The following is a 21,535-nucleotide window of genomic DNA, read 5'->3' as shown; positions in this document are numbered from 1 at the left end:
ACTGTTAATTATAGCAAGAGGTCCAACATATGTGCTTCTCAACTAAGTAAAGACTCAAGGCATGAAAGTGTAGTGGGAGAGTTAAAGCTAGCCCCAAAAAAGTCAAGCAGGCCGTAAAGAGGAAAGATACCACTGAGTTGCACTCTGCTGACCCTGTACAACCTTCGCCCAGCCTTGCCCATAATTTGACCACCAAGGAGGTCCCTGAACCCAGTTTAAAGCCCCAGTGGCTAGATAACTTCATGGAGATGGGACCGCCGGTTCTTGATTTCATCCAATTATCTACAAGAACCCACTCAGGTCGCCAGGATCTTTTTACTTGCAAAATAGCGTAGAGGAAGAAGCACAATTATCAAATCGTATTTACCACAATTTGACATTTCAGAAAAGAAGACTCATAATCTGGGAGGTTGACCTTTTATTATCAGCAAAAACATCTGAATATATAGGCACCTCAATACAAGGCACAAAAGATAAATGGGCACTAATACAAATGCTAGTCTACGAAGTATCCGCATACGACTGAAGATAAACAGGATTACAGCTTCCAAAAGCATTAAGTACCCTATGGCAATTGTGATATCGAAATTTAAAGTCATGAATCAAATCATTTCTGTCCCTACTCTATTCTATGGTGACGTCCCTACTCAACATTCCCTTCCAGGTGAGGATCGCATAAAAGGTGTCAGCAGTGAAACTTCCTAAGAAGTCTTCACCATATGAGAGCTCGATCTAAAATGCTCCTTTCAGTCCCTCTCCTAAGTCTCGTCTGCTCAACCCACGGGGCTCTGTCCCTAATACAAAACCCCAAAAAGCTGTACACGCCCTTCAGCACACCCCTCCAGGCAGCTTCTTCCTTCAGTAGATTTCCATTTGGATCTTTTCATCTTCCTTTCCATGAATTCGACCTTGGTCCCAGGCCTTTTCTGTACCAGGAGTTGCAACTTTTACATTCCAATCCACTCCCTTCCTGTCTACTCCTTCTGTCTCCATTCCATTTGAACAAAGACTTATTCTAACTAACGAGCTACATGGCCTTGTACCTGCAGCCAAATGCTGAACAGAAAAAAAACCCTAACATCATGAGGTTTCACAACTCACTACAATTTAATCTTTGCTAAAATCCTGTCGTCCTAATAAAACATGGCTAAAATAAACAAAGGCCTTCACTTTACATACATGGTTAGGCCTCAAACTAAACACACTACAACTACCAATTCTAATTATTCGTCTCATACTTAAGAGAACTACCTTCTTCATTCCTCTAACATGACTTAATGTCTCTTAATGCATGACATTATTATACTAAGCATTACACATACACCAATACATTTTGTGATAACTGGTGGCCTTTCTCTTCACTCGAGGCCTGTTTACATTCTACTTTTCTATTTCAATGAATACATTTCTATTACTCTTTGATAACATGCTTAGTTATATGCGGGTGCTGACCAACAGTGAATATGGTGCACCCCTACAATTTTCGCATCAGCAACGCTCTATCAGTTCCCCCCTTTGATGACAACTTGTCATCACACAAATACAATTATACAGAGGTGGTAACCATCCCATTATGTCGGAAACCCTCCATTCTTTTTAGGTCCTGATATTGATTATCTTGCATATGCGCCATTCGTCTTTCATATCCCCTGAGAATCCTCTCAGCCCTGTTTCCTCGGTACCACTTGTACGCTCTCACAAGTCCCCACAAACAGATCACACAGACCACCACAATCAGGATTGGTTTCAGCACATATCCGAGAATTCCTTTCCCTAAATCTGCAAACCAGCTTCCCACATGTCCAAATCCTTTCCCAATCTTCTCCCACACATTCTCTTCTGCCAATATTGCAGCCTCGTCATGAAGTGTGGTAATGTTGACTATATATTTCCTCAGCTCCTTGCTGTTGTCTGGAATATACGTGCAACATTCTTGAACCTTCAACAATTTACAGACTCCGCCCTCTTTTGCCAGTAATACGTCTAATGCAAGACGATTTTGTAAAACCATTGTCCTGATCGATAACATTTCTCCATCTACCAACAACAATGACTTCACCGTGTTCATTGACAACTCATCAACCACAGTTGCTAGCTTTCGTATTTTCACATCATTCAAAATCACACCCAGACCGGGAATGATTGCTCCAAAGATATCACCAATCACAGCTCCTGCACTTGCATCTCTCCTTGCTCTAGAGTGGTGTCCCGTTTCAAGCAGAGTTAAATCCTCGGCATGGTATATCTTTGGGAAAATAACAGCCAAATAACAAGTCCCGTACCACTGCTCAGGCAACCTCACGTATGCATTCCTTCCACACACATAATATACTGTCGGGATTACCTGTATCTGACCCTGCAAGAAGTTCCTAGCTGAATTTTCCATAGTAAAGGTATGGGCACATGTGCTGTGTCCAACCCAGATTTTGTCCTTGTCCGACTGAGGACGAGCAACACACAGATTTCACCTCTGTACTTGATCTAAAGCTATGGGTCCATAACTTCCCCTTGACTTATGCAGTTTCTCTTCATCTGTCCAATCTGTTGACTTCTTTCCCCCATCCTTATCTTGGGTTAATTTTCTATATCTGTCTTCAACTTGGCCAATAAATTTCAGGCTTGTATCTCAATGCAACAACTATCCCCTGTAGCTAATTTTCTCTTCAAATGTTCAGTTCTCTACTTTCTTTCAGATCAGCAAAGGCTTCCTTCTTTTAGCTCTTCTTCGACAAAGTTCATCTCTAATCCAAATAAACTGCAGGTCCCAACAACTCTAGGACCCCCTGCAAAATTTCAAGTTTAAGAGTTTTCAGTTCTTGGGGAGAAGGTACAACTGCAAAGTTCGGGAAAGCCAATGTATCCAAAATCAGACCACAAATGTTACTCAGGAGCGGTGGATCTGTAATATGGAGAGTCAATACTCCTTCGATCTCCAATCCTGGGATCTTCAGTAACACTTCCGCCCTCAGAGCCGGTGAACCGCTGACAAGAGTAGTCGACCTTAGCCTCCCCATACTCATCGGTCCTAGCATTCGTTGCTACGTACGTCCACTCAGGTGAAGCGTACCTGCGGCACGGCACTCTTGCTCTCCTCAACCTTCTCGGAGCCTCTGGATCTTGATCTTCCTCACTCTGTTCTGATTCTGTCACCTCCGATACTGGGGCAAGATCCCTTCTCGGTGTCCCTCTCAAATTTACCCATCTCTGGCTCACGGGCCAAACTCTTTCTGCTTCTGAGACACCCCTGCTCTCCCTTCTGATACCCTGTGCACTGCTTTCTTCCTCGGCAGAATTTGGCTCCACTCCGCCTACTGCACCTTCTTCTGCTTCTGGTTCTGATTCGGAGTTTCTCTCACTCTCGCTTACAGCTTGTTCCAGTGCACAACCAGCTGCGTCAGCCACCCTTACAGCTTGACTTGCCCTCTCAGATGGCCCTGCCACCTCAGCTGGGTTTTCGTTCACGAGAGGGGCTGTATCTTCCAAGGGTGCTGGAACTCTACGGGTATGGGAGGCATGCACCCAGTTCGGTAGTCCCCCACACTTCACTGCAGTATTTGTAACCAGAATAATCTGGTAAGGGCCTCTCCAGCGAACGTCCAAGCAACTCTTCCTCACGTGCTTTCGTACCAACACCCAGTCCCCTGGGCACAGGTCGTGGCACAGATCACTTGCGGCTGGAACAGCTACCGCCTGCACCTGCTGGGACACAGAATGAACCACATCAGCCAGGCCTTTACATTAGTCGAGAATTACATCATCAGTGATATTTATCGAGGCGGGAATTGCTGGCACACGCATCGCTCTCCCCATCAATATTTCATGGGGCGACAATCCCGTTCTCCTATCAGGCACACTCCGGAGACTCATAAGAACCAAAGGCAAGGCATCTGGCCACTTCAGAGGAGTTGAGGAGCACACTTTTGCCATTCGGGCCTTCAATGTTCCATTAACTTGTTCTACTATCCCAGAAGACTCTGGTCGATAACTGCAATGTAACCTTTGGTCTATGTTAAGGGCAGCACAAAGCAACTTCATTAATTCACTGTGGAAATGCGATCCTCTGTCCGATTCCAAAGAGATCGAGAACCCGAACCTCGGGATGAGCTCTCTCAACAGTAACTTAGCTACCGTTAGAGTATCACACCTGCGTGTTGGGTAAGCCTCCACCCATCTAGAAAAGACACACACTACTACTAATGTGTACCTCAACCCATTACACTTTGGCATCTCAATGAAATCCAACTGCATCCTGTTGAAAGGGCCACCTGACCTCCCTATGTGACTCATTGTCACTGCTGTTCTCTTCCCTACGTTCATTTGTTGACAGGTGACACATCTTTGACATGCAGCTTCGGCTGCTGCCCGAAACTTCGTATTGTACCATGTTTGATGAAACACTCGTACCATCGCATCCCTGCCAAGGTGCACAGCACCATGTATCAATCGTGCCATTGGATTCAACAGACATTCCGGTAACACCGCTCTTCCATCACTCGAAACCCAAACATCCACATCTCCCTTCTCACATCCAGCTCGCACCCAACTATCCCGTTCCTGGTCAGACACCTCGTCTTGCAATTGTTTTAACTCTTCCCATGTATCGGCCATCGCCAACATCACACTGAGGTCAGTTGTTTCTTCATTTCCCCTTATGTGTCGTTCTGTGAAGTCACACCCCTGTTCTGCACAAAATCGAGCAACCTCATCTGCATAATTATTTCCAAGAGACACAAAATCATTTCCCTTCGTATGGGCAGAACACTTTACCACTGCGATTTCATCTGGGCCTTGCAATGCTTCTAACAATTGTCTCACATAATCTCCATTTCTAATGGGCGACCCAGATGATGTCATGAACCCCATCTGGGACCATAACTGTCCGAAGTCGTGAACGACACCAAACCCGTACTGGCTGTCCGTATACATCGTTATACGGATCTGGTTAGCGGCCAAACAGGCACGAGTCAAAGCAATAAGCTCAGCCACCTGTGCGGAGTAAACTCCTTCTAGACAAGCGGCTTCGACCACTCCGGTGATGTTTCAGACAGCAAAGGCTGCTCTCAACTGACCTGTATCGTCTCTTAAACATGAACCGTCCACAAAGAATATTTCATCTGGCTCGGAAAGTGGTTCATCCACAATATCAGGTCTGGGTTTGGTGCACAATTCAGTCACATCGAGGCAGTCATGATCCTCACAATCTTCATCATCAATATTCGGAATCGGTAACAATGTGGCAGGATTTAAAACAGAACACCTCTTCAACGTCACATTCTCAGCAGCTAGGATGACTTGTTCATACCGTGTCAACCTATTATTTGTGAGGTGTTGTGTCTTAGTCCTGGTCATCAACAGTTCAACAGAATGTGGCACATGCAGAGTAAGCGGATGACCCATCACAATGCTCTCACATCTCTCGATACTGACACCTGTTGCAGCAACGGATCTGAGACATCCGGTCAACGCAGAGGCTACTGGATCTAGGGTAGCCGAAAAATAGGCTACTGTTCTACGGACATTCCCATGTACTTGAGTTAACATTGCCAATGCGCAACCTTCTCTTTCACAGCAGAACAATGCGAATGCCTTCTTGTAATCAGGCATCCCCAGAGCTGGTGCACAGCACAAGGCTTCTCTTAGTTTCAAGAATGACCTTAAACAGTCTTCATCCCATGGTACCGGATCACTCACATCCTTGCGCGTCAGCCGCTGTAAGGGCTTTGCTTCAAAGGAGAAGTTCGGGATCCATTGGCGACAATAGCCAACCATTCCCAAGAACATTCGAACTGCCCTCTGAGTCGTTGGGACGGGCATTCTCAAAATCGCATCTATGCGATCTGGTGATTTTTTTCTTTCACCTTTCTCAATCCGATGACCCAAATACTGTACTTCACTCAGACAGTACTGTAATTTATTTGGAGACACCTTATGCCCATTCTCTCCTAGGAAGTTCAACAGTGCTATTGTATCAATTCTACAGGCGTCCTCAGTTTTTGATGCCACAAGCAAATCATCAATGTACTGGACGAGAACAGACTCTTGGGGAAGCACCAGACCTTCAAGGTTCTTTTTCAAAATCTGATTGAAAATAGACGGGCTCTCAGTGTACCCCTGTGGGATACGACACCATGTTAACACACGATTTTCCAGCCTAAACGCAAAAATAAATTGGCTCTCCTCATGCAGAGGAATCGAGAAAAAGGCTTGACACAAGTCAATCACAGTGAACCATTCCGCATCACATGGGATTTGGAACAGGATCACGGATGGATCCGGTACCACGGGACAACATGGGATTACAATTTCATTAATTCTTCGCAAATCTTGCACGATCCTGAATTTCCCGCTGGGTTTCTGCAATCCCATTATAGGCGAATTACATGGACTGCCCCTGATTTCTCTCAAAATTCCTTGCCTAAGCATGGACTCAATTACGGGTCTAATCCCCTCTATAGTTTCCGGTGACAATTTGTACTGGGGAGTTCTCGGGTATTCTACATTCGTTTTGACTCTTATTTTCACTGGATCTACACCTTTAACTAGTCCGATCTCTTCCCCACTAAGGTCCCATACATCAACTGACACAGACTCCCTCAGGTCTAATGGGAGTTCTTCCACCGTGAGTGCAGGATACATTTCCACGCACCAACGCTGGTTCGCAACCTTAAAGGTCGCATCATCGTCTATTGTCTGGACTTCCACTCCATTCGGGGTGCAATAGATGGTACAATTAAGCTTACACAATAGATCTCTTCCTAACAAACAGACTGGACTAGAATCACACACCACAAACTGGTGTCTGTCACTGAAGTTCCCAATTCTAATCGGTATTGGTTTCGTCAGTGAGCTAGTCAATTTCTTATTCGCTACCCCAACGACTTGGCTTGTTTGACCAGAAAGGGGTAGATCCGGGATCACTGCGGATCTTACAGTCGATCTTGTAGCCCCCGTATCAACCGAAAAGGTCGTAGGGTGGCCATCAATCTCTGCTTCTACAAAGGGTCCCTTCTGATCTACTTCTAGGACCGCTCTAAGCGTACAATCATCTTCTCCTCCCCAGCAAGATCTTGTTGCTGGATCGGAATCATCTTCCCCATTCACTTCGAATAGAGGCATCTGTACATACGTCCGAGCTCCCTGCTGCATATTCTGTATTCTAGGCGGTCGGGGAACCTGTACCTGCGGAACATTCGTCCCCCCTTTTGTCATTCTAGGTTGCATCACTACAGGGAGTGTGTCCGCCACTGGGACATGGGTCAACTCTTCTTCCTGCTGTATTTGATTTAACGGATTAAAAGGACACTCGCGTCTCCAGTGTCCAATCTGGTGGCAAAGATGACAAGCTGTGGTCTTTTTCAACACTGCCACATCTATTCCGGTCTTAGGATCTACTCCTCTCGGCCTCGCCTGTCCTTGAGCATTCTGTGCTCCTCCTTGGTAATTTCCCTGCCTCCTTCCCAACGTTCCTTCGGTAGACTGTCCCTGAACTGCGGTCTGCATCTGTACTAATAGCAGATTATCTTTCAATTTCTTGTGCTTAGACTCAATCTCATCGCAGCAATATCTAGCATACCGGAGAATCTCATCCACAGGCTTATTCTGCCAACAAATCAAATGTTGCTGTATCATTAGACTAACCTCTGGCCTCAATCCCAACACAAACTTGGACACAAACTGTCCCATATCTTTGGTGTCCAACGCCTCCAAACCACTGTATTGTTTAAAAGCCTGCAAAAGCCTCTCGTAAAATTCATGCACTGTCTCCTTAGGCTCTTGTACAGTCCTGTCTATCTTCACCCAATCAGTGTTTTGAGTTGAGACCTTCGATTTCAACCAAGTGATTACCTGTTCGAACTTTTTCATCACTATCGGCGACGGGCCATGTGTAATCAAATCCCTGTCAGGCTCTGAGGCCGGCCATTCAATCGCAACTTTACATGCCGACCAGAGATCCCCCGGGATCATAATGTCAAACAAAGTGTTCAAATCTATCCACAGTACCTTCGAGTTTTTGATAAAGCGATCAACTTGCTTGTACCACTCCACAGGCTTTTCCCTTAGCCGGGGAAAATCATTTGTGAAGGCAGCCAAATCCCCTCTACTCCAGGGTACATGTACGTACCCTCCATTCTGTACCTCCCTTAAAGGGAAACTCCCTATTGTCGCCGTGCCTCCACCCGGAGGTGGCGTCTCTCCCACTACTCCTCTAGAGCTTTTCCTCTTGGACCATCTTTCTTCCCATTTATCGAGCATGATCCATGCCCGCATCGCTATAATCAAATCTTTGACATGGGTTCTCAATCCCAAGAGTCTCTTATCTTCCAATTCCTGATTACTATACTGTAGCCGGTGATCTCCTTGCAACGCTTTAGTTTTCGACAAATCCACCCCATATCTTTTTGCCAGCTCTGACAATTTCTCATGAGCCGTGCGTGCTTTACGAGTCACATCTTTCGCTAAAAAGAGTATCTCATCTTGTTCGTAAGTTAGTATTCTTTCCAGAGGTAGATTTCCACCTATTATCTCATCCAACTCTGCTTTTAGCCTTACGACATCCAACATTTTCCCTCTCAAGGCTCCCCTCAGAACTTCTCATCAGGCTGTACCATCCCTGCCATCGTACTCACATTCTCTTTCCTGTGGCCTACCCTCTCCTGATCTGCCCATGGGAACAGAACGATTTACAATCGTCCCTCGATCCCTCTCTGCGTCTAATACACCTTGACTTTGAGTTCTCACCGGTGGTGTCCACATTCTCAAGTCTGATCTTGACTCAACTAAAGACCTTGGTCTAGTAGGTCTCGATTCTCCCTGTCCTCCTGAGGAGTCTGCTGTAGCTGGCATCGGCGTACTCCATTCTATAGGCTTCGGAATCCGCTCCATTCTCCTCACCAATCCATTTTCCTCTATTCCATTTCTCGTCCTGCCCTCTGATTGTTCTAAACTCCCTGCCGTTTCTGGCTCAAGCTCATACATCGACTCAATAGGTCCAATGATAACTGGTATTTTCAGCGCATCTGGTAACCTCCCTCCTCTCTCCACCTCCGAGCCGCCTACAGACTTATACCTGATATTCTCTGTTCCCATAGAGATCTTTCCTTCTACTCTTACTTCTGACCGGGGTACCGTTCCCCTACTCTCTTCTTCTTTTGTCTCATTCCCTTCTGAGGCATCCGGATTGTATGGAGGTGGTCTTTCGGATAACAACCTTTCTACCAGGCTATCATCCGTGTCACTGTCTTCTTCCCCACCTACTGTCTTTTCCTTCGACTTTTCTGTCGTCTCCAATAAGGGATATAATTTATGTCCCTCTATTGCCTGCATTCTCCATCTTTTCTCCGCTGCATCCCATCTAGCATCTTGGAAAGCCTGGACCGACCTTTTCACCCTTTCCTGATTTCTGCCTCTCTCCTTATCATGCGCTGCTCTAATCCATGCATGTAGTGCTTCAAATTGTGTGGGCCTCGGCATAGGTCGTAAAGCTGCCATCACAGTCTTCAGCTGATACAACACCGCTAATATGAATGAACCATACCGTGGGAACGCTAACTCTCCTTCACCTTGAGTCATTTTATGCCAATTCTCAAGCCAAACTATGGTATGCAACCCTACATTTCTTGCCATGTAGTGTGCTGGCGTGTCCTCCGGAGGGGCCTCCGCACCCTCTCGAGTAACCACATGTTCATCCCCTCGACACAATTCTCGGAAAACTTTAAAACATTTCATAATGACCAAATGCTAAGCGCACACGATCTCTGTTTACTTCCTGATATCTGTCTGCGAATGACAGCGCGAACTACACCAACCAGCCTATCGCAGCGCGACACCTTCTGACGTCACGTTTCCTCCACTCGCAGCAGTTCCCCTCCTGCACACCGCTCGTCTCACCCTTGCATTCGTCCCATTCACACGCTGAAATAACCGTTTGTCCCAAACAAGTTACTCCTCTGGCTGTCCGTCCACAGCCTCTGACTGTCCGTCCACAGTCTCTGACTGTCCGTCCACAGTCTCTCGAAATTGTCGACCTCGGTTGGTTACTATCTGTCCCTGCCGGGCAGACAGATCGCCTCTGATAGGTTAAAAGTACTCAATTTCACATACCACAACCCACGACCAGCGTCAGGTTGGCACACACTCATACATTCACTCCCCCTATCTCGGTCCAGGTGATCGATGGGACCTCACGATCTATGGTCAACAAAATCTACCAGGGGTGTCTTCTACACCCTCTCGCTTAGGCTTCTCATCGCCTAAGACTTTCCCGGGCTGCGCGCGTGCACAGCCTGATCTCGCAATCACACAACATTCACACCAACTCCGCAAAACATCTCACACAATACAACACCGCAATCTACAACATCGTATCCTGTTCATACTCACTCTTCGAGCTTCTGCTTGCTGCAGCACTGCTACTCGCCATCTACATCCATCCACCAGGCCGTCTGCCGTTCGCCCTCTGATGATTCGTCCTCACTTATCATTGATGGGCCTCATGGATCACTTATCCTAATCTCAATCTTCCCTCGCTATCAGAAATAAACCATCCATGTCTTCTACCAACTGGGAACGCCGGTTCTTGATTTCATCCAATTATCTACAAGAACCCACTCAGGTCACCAGGATCTTTTTACTTGCAAAATAGCTTAGAGGAAGAAGCACAATTATCAAATCGTATTTACCGCAATTTGACATTTCAGAAAAGAAGACTCATAATCTGGGAGGTTGACCTTTTATTATCAGCAAAAACATCTGAATATATAGGCACCTCAATACAAGGCACAAAAGATAAATGGGGACTAATACAAATGCTAGTCTACGAAGTATCCGCATACGACTGAAGATAAACAGGATTACAGCTTCCAAAAGCATCAAGTACCCTATGGCAATTGTGATATCGAAATTTAAAGTCATGAATCAAATCATTTCTGTCCCTACTCTATTCTATGGTGACGTCCCTACTCAACATTCCCTTCCAGGTGAGGATCGCATAAAAGGTGTCAGCAGTGAAACTTCCTAAGAAGTCTTCACCATATGAGAGCTCGATCTAAAATGCTCCTTTCAGTCCCTCTCCTAAGTCTCGTCTGCTCAACGCACGGGGCTCTGTCCCTAATACAAAACCCCAAAAAGCTGTACACGCCCTTCAGCACACCCCTCCAGGCAGCTTCTTCCTTCAGTAGATTTCCATTTGGATCCTTTCATCTTCCTTTCCATGAATTTGACCTTGGTCCCAGGCCTTTTCTGTACCAGGAGTTGCAACTTTTACATTCCAATCCACTCCCTTCCTGTCTACTCCTTCTGTCTCCATTCCATTTGAACAAAGACTTATTCTAACTAACGAGCTACATGGCCTTGTACCTGCAGCCAAATGATGAACAGAAAAAAACCCCTAACATCATGAAGTTTCACAACTCACTGCAATTTAAGCTTTGCTAAAATCCTGTCGTCCTAATAAAACATGGCTAAAATAAACGAAGGCCTTCACTTTACATACATGGTTAGGCCTCAAACTAAACACACTGCAACTACCAATTCTAATTATTCATCTCATACTTAAGAGAACTACCTTCTTCATTCCTCTAACATGACTTAATGTCTCTTCATGCATGACATTATTATACTAAGCATTACACATACACCAATACATTTCGTGATAACTGGTGCCCTTTCTCTTCTCTCGAGGCCTGTTTACATTCTACTTTTCTATTTCAATGAATACATTTCTATTACTCTTTGATAACATGCTTAGTTAAATGCGGGTGCTGACTAACAATGAATATGGTGCACCCCTACAATTTTCACATCAGCAACGCTCTATCAGAGATATTAGTTGGCCAGTTAAAGGGAATATTATTTGAACATCTGTCCACTATAACTTCCAAACTGAAAGAGAATGATACACTTATCAAAACAGCTTTCAAACAGTGCCCTAACAAGGCTTTGATAAATCTAAGAAGGAGGCCCCCCCTAAAAATAACTAGAGGTCCAAGAGGAGGGGGGAAAATACAAAAGAATAATCTAAGAAACCTCTATCAGCACCTATATTTCTTTTGTCAGAGACTTATGCAAGTTCTCTCCTGCCACCAGAATAGAATAATTAAGGATATAAAAAATTTAAAGTATTATTTAATGACCATTTTTATTTTTTCACTTTTTTCAATTAAGTAAGATCTACTGAGAAAGTAGTATCCAATATTTTATAAGCAATACATATATATATTCATTAGATAACAGAACAGAAAAAACTTATTTTTAAATATACATCACCCCGCCACTAATATGGCACAAAAGAATCATACTCTCAATCATACATCAATCATACTCATACTTTTAAAATCCCAGAAGACATTTAGAGGCTTAGCACGGTTCCACAAAGTTGTACAGAGAGAGGGACAGCAGCTAACACAGTTCTTTTCTGATGGTGCTGGGTCTGCTGGGACATCTCCTCTAGACGAGTAGGGTAGGCCTACGCGCGTTTCGGTGGGAAGCCACCTTCTTCAGGGCCACCAACAGGAGGGGCAAGAAGCCCTAAAATTGAACGGGGTTTTCTGTGGAAAATTAAATATTACAATTTTAAAGTAAGGCAGGAAACACTTTTTTTAAACAGTTAGTTTAGACTTCAATAATCCTGTGTAGATCCACAGTCAATACATCTAACATCACCTACAACGTGCTAAAAGCCCCAAGTATTACCATAATCATAAGAACAATAATAAGGGCAAAAGACAACATAGAACTTAGAGTTGTGTAGAGAAGTATGAAACCATCACCTAATGATTAACGAAAGTAGGGCCTTCAAGGGCAAAGAAATATAATATTAAAGGAGCTACCTGAGTTGCAAAAAACACAATGAACAACTAAAGTACTATTCACAATGGTAATGTTCAGGAGCAGTCTTGTCTGTCTGGTCAACCAAAGATCAATCTGCGTCTGAGCAAAAAAACGGACAGTTACTTGAAATGCATTACATTGCGTAAAGCGATAGAGTTTGTTTTTGCCATCTACATGTGGAACATAAAAGAGTGCTTACCCTTTCATATTTTCAGAAATAATCAATATTGATGGTCCATATACATATAAGGTGCTCTTCGGTCAAATAGTAAATTCCTCAAGTTTCGCTGATTAGGCTGCAGCCAGGACGATCAAATCTCACTGCTGCTTGGTAACTAGAACGAAGAAAGGTCTCTGCTCAGTATATAGTTATTATGTACAACAGTCTATAAGGGAGTACTTCCAACGGATAAAGATTTGGCTGGGACTGCCTTGAGGGAGCTGGCAGCAGTACTTCATAATATATATATCTAGAGCGGTGTGCCTAACAGTCATTCTATCGACTGTGTCAACATATTTCTACCGTCTCGCAAAAGCTAAACACGGTATATACAGTCTGCAAAAGAAGTTGCCTTAGGAAGGATGATGACAATGCTTCCAGAGTATATATATAGAGGTGTACTTGACAATCATTCTATCAACCTTGCCTATTATGTCTACCGACTTGCCATGGCTAGCCCTAGCCCATACGGGCATTTACAAGAAGATTCCCATAAATACTTGATGGGAAGTAAGATTAGCCGTCAGAGGTGCGGGAAGTTAATGGCGTGGGGTTTTATTCTTTTATATTCACCAAGATTTACAGGCATGGTGTATTCAACTTAAAAAGTTTGTTGCAACAGTGCTCAGATACATCCACTCGACAATCATAGTTGATTATGCAATACAGTCGTAAACTCGCAAAGAGCGCAAAGCTTATCAGTAGTACGCAGGACACAATTGTTTAGCCAAAAAACGAAATTACTCCTGTCTCCGACGGTTGCTAAAGAGACTTACCCGACTCCTGCAGAGTGTCAGTCTGAATCACACATCACCATAAGGGAGTTTATCGGAGCTCGGGAGGCTACAACGATTTTTAAATGTGACTCTGTGATGTAATTGGCCAGAGTGGAGTCACAAGGTATTCCACAAGGTCGTAAGAGAAGGGCTAATGATCCATTAGAGAGTACACACGAGTGCGGGCGCCATATTGTAATGTGGGGCTAACCCAGTGAGTCCAATGGTATGTGTAGTACTTCACACGTAAAACAGATGGTGAGGTGTTTTATTCTTTTATATTCACCAGATTATCCCTCCTATATTGCCGGGCATAATATGTTCAACTAGAGAAGTATATACATGCACTCGATACTTATAGTTGGTTTATGCAATAAATTCGTACATCACCATAGGGGGGTTCATCTGAGCTTCTAGGGCTACAGCGAATTTTAAATATAATTCTATATTGTAATTGGCCAGAGTGGAATCAAAGGGTATTCCACGGGGTCGCATAAGGAGGACTACCAATCCAATGGGGAGTACACACAAGTGCGAGCACCATATTGTAATGTCGGGCTGTCCCAGTGAATCAAATAGTTCACGCAATACATCACACCCTGGTAACTAACCCTGATGTGGGCACTGACTGTATAGATCAAAAGTGCATAATAGTAGTACAAAATCCAATGAAAGGCTGCTATGCTGTGTCGAACAGAATTCAATTATAGTATAGCTATACATTGTTATACTAATATTTTATTATCAAAGCAAGTAGAATGGTAAAAGGACCCCGGAGAAGCCAAAAAGGTTTGGCAAGAGCGAAAAAAGAATATGTTTGATCGCGAAACATGAAGGAATTACGTGACCAGCCACACAATTTCCTCATTCAGACCTTTACGAACTGTATCAAAATAAAAAATCCAAAAGGATTCTCTTTCTTTTCTTATTTTGTCTGTGTCTCGTCCAGCTTTCGGAACGACTTTCTCCAATATCAGCCACCGAAGTTCTTTCTCGGTGTGTTTGAAGTCCAAAAAGTGACTTACCATTGGAGCTTGTCTTTTGCCAGTTCTGATCGCAGATTTGTGTTCGGATAATCTAGTTCTGAACTCTCTGCCTGTCTCTCCTATATATCCCAATCCACAAGGACAGAGTATTAAATAGACCAAGTTGTTACTTCTACAGTTTGTGTGACTTCTCAGTTTGACTGTTTTAGGGCCATACGTGCAGACTTGGGTGGTAATAGCTGAAGGGCAAGCATGGCAGTTACCACATCTGTGATTCCCTAGGACAGGAGGGAGTCCGTCAATAGACATTTGATGTTCTTTACGTAAGCGTGGTCTACTATGTACCAGTTTGTCTCTCAGATTAGAATTTCTTCTAAATGCTACAATGGGGGGGGGCTAGAGCATTCTCTTCTTCAGAAGCATTAAGAATTTTCCAATTTCTGTGTAGTACCTTCTGTATTTTGTTGTTAAGACTAGAGTGGTTAACTACACAAACGATCTTATCAAGTGAGGGTTTTTCTCTCCTAGAAATCAGGGCGTCTCTGTTATAGTATTTGGCGCATTTCATGGAGTGTCTCACTAGTCGTCTGGGGTATCCTCTGTGAAGAAGTCTCTTCTGGAGTTCTTCTGCATGGAAAGTGAACTCACTTAGGCTGGTACAATTACGCCTAATCCTCAAAAATTCCCCGAAGGGGATGGAGTCCTTCTGACAACTTGGATGGAAGCTGCTATGTTGCAAAATGGTGTTTTTCGCAGTCGGTTTTCTAAAAAGACTTACTTCGATATTACCATTACCGTCAATAATCCAAATATCTAGGAACTCCACTTTCTCTGCTGAGTATCTGGCCGTAAACTTGAGATTCACATCACTGAGGTTAAGCCACTCAATGAACTGAAGGAGATCTTGCTCATCCCCTGACCAGATGAAACAAATATCATCTATAAATCTATGCCATGCTTCTATGTTCTCATAGAAAGGGGCTATTTCATTAAAGATGTGTTTTAATTCAAATTCGCCCATGTATGTATTCGCTACACTAGGAGCACATGAAGCCCCCATACTGGTGCCTTTGATCTGATGGAAGAGATCATCTCCAAATTCAAAAAAGTTGTTATGTAGTACAATATCAAGACATTCCAGAATGAATTCATTAGGTCTATCACCCGGGGTTCTGGCCAGAAGTGCTGCCACTGCTTCTAAGGCCAGATCTTGGGGAATGTTTGTATATAATGATTCAATATCTAGAGTGACCAGATATTGAGTCTTGTGATTGAAGGGTAGGTGCTCTACAGTTGTTATCATGTGACCAGTGTCTTTGATATAAGAGGCATAGAGTTTAGTAAGTGGGCAGAGGAATGAATCCACATATTTCGAAAGTGGTTCTGTACAGGAATTGATAGAAGAGACAATGGGTCTCATTGGAGGATTGTTGACATTTTTATGTGCTTTAGGGACTCCGTAAAGAACCGGAACAACTGTGTGTCTCTGGGTTAGGAAATCCAGCTCTTTTTGACAAATAAAGCCATCTCTGAAGGCTTTAACAATGCAATTGTCAATAAGGGTTTTTAAATCTGACAGAACAGATCTATGTACCTTACGATAGTGATCCGATATCGATAACATGGATTTCATTTTTTCTGTGTAGTTGTCACTATCCATGATAACTATCCCTCCTGCTTTGTCGCAGGGTTTGATCGTAATAGAGCAATTATTTTGTAGGTCATTAAGAGCAGTCTTCTCAGAGGGCGTCAAATTAGGGTAGGTAGAAGGAACATATTTAAGAATTCTCTCAATTTCCTTAAGGACTGATTTTTCAAAGATTGCCACCTCAGGTCCTACCATATCCAATGATGGGGTGAATTTAGAAGGTGGTATACAACCCGAATAATTCAACTCTTGTTCTGATGGGCTAATATCCATCATGTATTTTTTCAGCCTAATTTTCCGAAAGAAAGAGAAAAGATCTTTATGAAGTTTGAAAATGTCAGGCTGGGTGCTAGGTACAAACGAAAGCCCTTTGCTCAAGATTTTTATCTCTTCTGAGGAGAGTAGATGTCTAGACAGATTAAAGATCGGAATATTATCATGTTTATGGTTATTTTTATCTACGATTTCCAGTATTGGTGATTCCGGGTCCTCATGTATTGTTGCGGATGTGCTGGCTCTGTTTGGGGGTAATGATTCCTTTCTTGTCTCTGAAATCTTACTCGTCCTCTGCCTCTCCCTGACCGTAAAAAAGGAGACTGACCTTGTGGGTATTGATTACGGGATTGTCCTGTATATTGTCTATGATTTGACTCATTCGTGTTAGGACCTTCAAACTCTGAATGTGACGAATTAGTGTCAGAGAAGGTCACAATCTTTTGTCTTCTAATATTCTGTAGGTTATATGCCCCATAGTCAGAAATATCTCCTTGATAATACGAGCTGTGCAGGTAAGGGAATGCTTTTTCTTGAGTAAACCAGCGAAGATCTTTTTTCAACTTATCTGTTTTCTTCTTGATAAGGTATTCCTCAAACTCGAAAAGTTCATGATTGATACTGTCTAGTTTATCTTTGGCTTCTTCTACACTATTGTTCTTTTTCAATTTTTCCTCAAGTTCCAAGATTTCTTGGTTGAGGATCTGAATCATTTCCTTGACTGTCTCTATGATGAGAATCATCCAGTCCCTGGAGCAGCGATTGGCAATGTGTGACCACCGCTCCAGGAACTGGCGTACCTCAACAAACAGGGCCGGGACATTTCGCACCCTCAAACCAGATGGAATTGCTCCGGCTTTAAGGTACTCCAACATAAAGTGGGCATGCGATTCCATTCTTTTTGCCTTTTTTCGCAAGTTCTGCAACTTCATCCACTCACTGTTGTCACCTATTTTATCCCTAGTATCTCCATTCGTACCTGAAATCTGTCCAATGAGGGTGGAAAAGAGTTCATCGGAAAAACCAAAGGTTTTAAGGCCCTCCATAATGTGAATTCAATGGGCACCCGTGAATCTAAGTTAGAAAAAGAAGAAAAGAATAAGAAAAGGAAAACGAGACCATCAATTAATAGTAATACTTGTGCAATATTCACAACAAAACTTAGAAATGACTGGGATTACACAAGGACATGGAGTCACTAATAATCAATGAATGATTGAAATGCCTTCGGTAAAAACCGAGGAAAAAGAGAAATCTAAGAAGGAGGCCCCCCCTAAAAATAACTAGAGGTCCAAGAGGAGGGGGGAAAATACAAAAGAATAATCTAAGAAACCTCTATCAGCACCTATATTTCTTTTGTCAGAGACTTATGCAAGTTCTCTCCTGCCACCAGAATAGAATAATTAAGGATATAAACAATTTAAAGTATTATTTAATGACCATTTTTATTTTTTCACTTTTTTCAATTAAGTAAGATCTACTGAGAAAGTAGTATCCAATATTTTATAAGCAATACATATATATATTCATTAGATAACAGAACAGAAAAAACTTATTTTTAAATATACATCACCCCGCCACTAATATGGCACAAAAGAATCATACTCTCAATCATACATCAATCATACTCATACTTTTAAAATCCCAGAAGACATTTAGAGGCTTAGCACGGTTCCACAAAGTTGTACAGAGAGAGGGACAGCAGCTAACACAGTTCTTTTCTGATGGTGCTGGGTCTGCTGGGACCTCTCCTCTAGACGAGTAGGGTAGGCCTACGCGCGTTTCGGTGGGAAGCCACCTTCTTCAGTGCCACCAACTGGAGGGGCAAGAAGCCCTAAAATTGAACGGGGTTTTCTGTGGAAAATTAAATATCACAATTTTAAAGTAAGGCAGGAAACACTTTTTTTTAAACAGTTAGTTTAGACTTCAATAATCCAGTGTAGATCCACAGTCAATACATCTAACATCACCTACAACGTGCTAAAAGCCCCAAGTATTACCATAATCATAAGAACAATAATAAGGGCAAAAGACAACATAGAACTTAGAGTTGTGTAGAGAAGTATGAAACCATCACCTAATGATTAACGAAAGTAGGGCCTTCAAGGGCAAAGAAATATAATATTAAAGGAGCTACCTGAGTTGCAAAAAACACAATGAACAACTAAAGTACTATTCACAATGGTAATGTTCAGGAGCAGTCTTGTCTGTCTGGTCAACCAAAGATCAATCTGCGTCTGAGCAAAAAAACGGACAGTTACTTGAAATGCATTACATTGCGTAAAGCGATAGAGTTTGTTTTTGCCATCTACGTGTGGAACATAAAAGAGTGCTTACCCTTTCATATTTTCAGAAATAATCAATATTGATGGCCCATATACATATAAGGGGCTCTTCGGTCAAATAGTAAATACCTCAAGTTTCGCTGATTAGGCTGCAGCCAGGACGATCAAATCTCACTGCTGCTTGGTAACTAGAACGAAGAAAGGTCTCTGCTCAGTATATAGTTATTATGTACAACAGTCTATAAGGGAGTACTTCCAACGGATAAAGATTTGGCTGGGACTGCCTTGAGGGAGCTGGCAGCAGTACTTCATAATATATATATCTAGAGCGGTGTGCCTAACAGTCATTCTATCGACTGTGTCAACATATTTCTACCGTCTCGCAAAAGCTAAACACGGTATATACAGTCTGCAAAAGAAGTTGCCTTAGGAAGGATGATGACAATGCTTCCAGAGTATATATATAGAGGTGTACTTGACAATCATTCTATCAACCTTGCCTATTATGTCTACCGACTTGCCATGGCTAGCCCTAGCCCATACGGGCATTTACAAGAAGATTCCCATAAATACTCGATGGGAAGTAAGATTAGCCGTCAGAGGTGCGGGAAGTTAATGGCGTGGGGTTTTATTCTTTTATATTCACCAAGATTTACAGGCATGGTGTATTCAACTTAAAAAGTTTGTTGCAACAGTGCTCAGATACATCCACTCGACAATCATAGTTGATTATGCAATACAGTCGTAAACTCGCAAAGAGCGCAAAGCTTATCAGTAGTACGCAGGACACAATTGTTTAGCCAAAAAACGAAATTACTCCTGTCTCCGACGGTTGCTAAAGAGACTTACCCGACTCCTGCAGAGTGTCAGTCTGAATCACACATCACCATAAGGGAGTTTATCGGAGCTCGGGAGGCTACAACGATTTTTAAATGTGACTCTGTGATGTAATTGGCCAGAGTGGAGTCACAAGGTATTCCACAAGGTCGTAAGAGAAGGGCTAATGATCCATTAGAGAGTACACACGAGTGCGGGCGCCATATTGTAATGTGGGGCTAACCCAGTGAGTCCAATGGTATGTGTAGTACTTCACACGTAAAACAGATGGTGAGGTGTTTTATTCTTTTATATTCACCAGATTATCCCTCCTATATTGTCGGGCATAATATGTTCAACTAGAGAAGTATATACATGCACTCGATACTTATAGTTGGTTTATGCAATAAATTCGTACATCACCATAGGGGGGTTCATCTGAGCTTCTAGGGCTACAGCGAATTTTAAATATAATTCTATATTGTAATTGGCCAGAGTGGAATCAAAGGGTATTCCACGGGGTCGCATACGGAGGACTACCAATCCAATGGGCTTTGATGCCTGCGAACCTGGCAACTACATTTCAGGGCCCCACGACTGACTTCTATGCAGGAGAGACAGGAGAAGCACGGAAACACTACCACCAATAAAACAATTGGATCACACACTAATGGTCGGGAGATTAAAGTTATGCCAAGTACGAATCTATACCCAACCTAGGGAACCCCAGTCACCTTGGGAGTGCAAGAAAATGGGTCAGGGATGCACCACCGAAAAGAAACGAAAAATCTTCCGAAAAATCTTCAGACAATTAATTTACCACCAGCAGCATGCCCATATGTGGTGGTGATGGCAGGAGTTCCTCCGTTGAGATAAGGACAATTCGAGACTCATATGGATCTGAAGAACAAGTGTCTAAATTGGCTGGAAAAGTTCAGGAACTATCCAGTATCAAAAGCCAATTACATTATTTTACCCGTCGAGTAAGGTGGATTGGTAGAGAAATGAGAGACCGCCAAGGTGACTGCGTAATCATCAATTTCCAGAACCCTGCTGTGGCCTAAAAATTGTTATTCGGGATTAGTTTTCATCAGGCAAGGAGTACTGACTTAATACTCCTTCCATTGGGCTATTTTTACAACCCCCTAGTGACCTTGGAGAGGGCAAAGGTCCAGGTTTAAATGGCAAACACGTGCCTCCAGCTGTACTTTGCACTCATCAGCCTTCATTGGGTGGTTTCAGTTTAGTGTACCAGTAAGCAACAGGTTTGGACTATTAGACCATTTTGACAGACCTAATGATGAGAAATGTTCTGATGTTAACTAGACCAGAGTGCATCCTAAGCAGGAGCTCAAGGAGCAGAAGGGTCTCACCTTCACTGTTAGCATCTGAAAAGGATACGCCGTGTATAGCCATCTCTCGTAACAATCACTTGGGGTAGACCCCTCCTGTCCTACAATATGAAAATCAAGAAATTGTGCCTAGTATAAACGGGGACAGGGCAGTGGGTGATGCCGAGCCTCCCGATAGTTGCATTATATTATCATGTAATCTTTCCGGGAAACAGAGCCCGGTAATTTTTCTTCCTCTTACCACTGAGTGTGCCCAGGCGAGAAAAATTAATAAAATTAATGATGAAGACAATTATAAACAGGAACACGACAGGACTAATACAACAAAAGGGAAACACTCTTCTCTTAAGG

General features: G+C 43.1%; 1 protein-coding gene across 15 annotated transcripts; it reads right to left on the bottom strand.

The window, feature by feature from the left end:
- Positions 1–401: 401 nt before the first annotated feature.
- LOC146868609 (uncharacterized) lies at positions 402–20,089 on the bottom strand. 15 transcript variants are annotated; one of them, XR_014963104.1, is made up of 8 exons: positions 19,866–20,089; positions 19,146–19,204; positions 18,869–18,968; positions 18,366–18,585; positions 17,711–17,805; positions 13,028–13,163; positions 12,828–12,927; positions 10,717–12,545 (listed from the first exon to the last, which is right to left on the bottom strand). XR_014963104.1 is itself a non-coding variant. In XM_085612029.1 (4 exons), exon 1 carries the CDS (start codon positions 16,732–16,734, stop codon positions 15,184–15,186), a length of 1,551 nt encoding a protein of 516 aa, XP_085468155.1. In that variant the 5' UTR covers positions 16,735–17,690; the 3' UTR covers positions 10,723–12,545; positions 12,828–12,927; positions 13,028–13,163; positions 13,825–15,183. The 15 variants fall into 15 exon arrangements, 5 of the variants coding, with proteins under 5 accessions (XP_085468174.1, XP_085468186.1, XP_085468155.1 ...); XR_014963103.1 differs by having other exon boundaries at positions 18,366–18,968; XR_014963110.1 differs by lacking the exon at positions 18,366–18,585.
- Positions 20,090–21,535: the final 1,446 nt, after the last annotated feature.

Source organism: Triturus cristatus, chromosome 1_2, assembly GCF_964204655.1.
Source record: "Triturus cristatus chromosome 1_2, aTriCri1.1, whole genome shotgun sequence".
In the NCBI taxonomy this organism is placed as follows: Eukaryota; Metazoa; Chordata; class Amphibia; order Caudata; family Salamandridae; genus Triturus; species Triturus cristatus.
The sequence above is the reverse complement of the archived record's forward strand: the minus strand, read 5'-3'. Positions and strand labels throughout refer to the sequence as shown.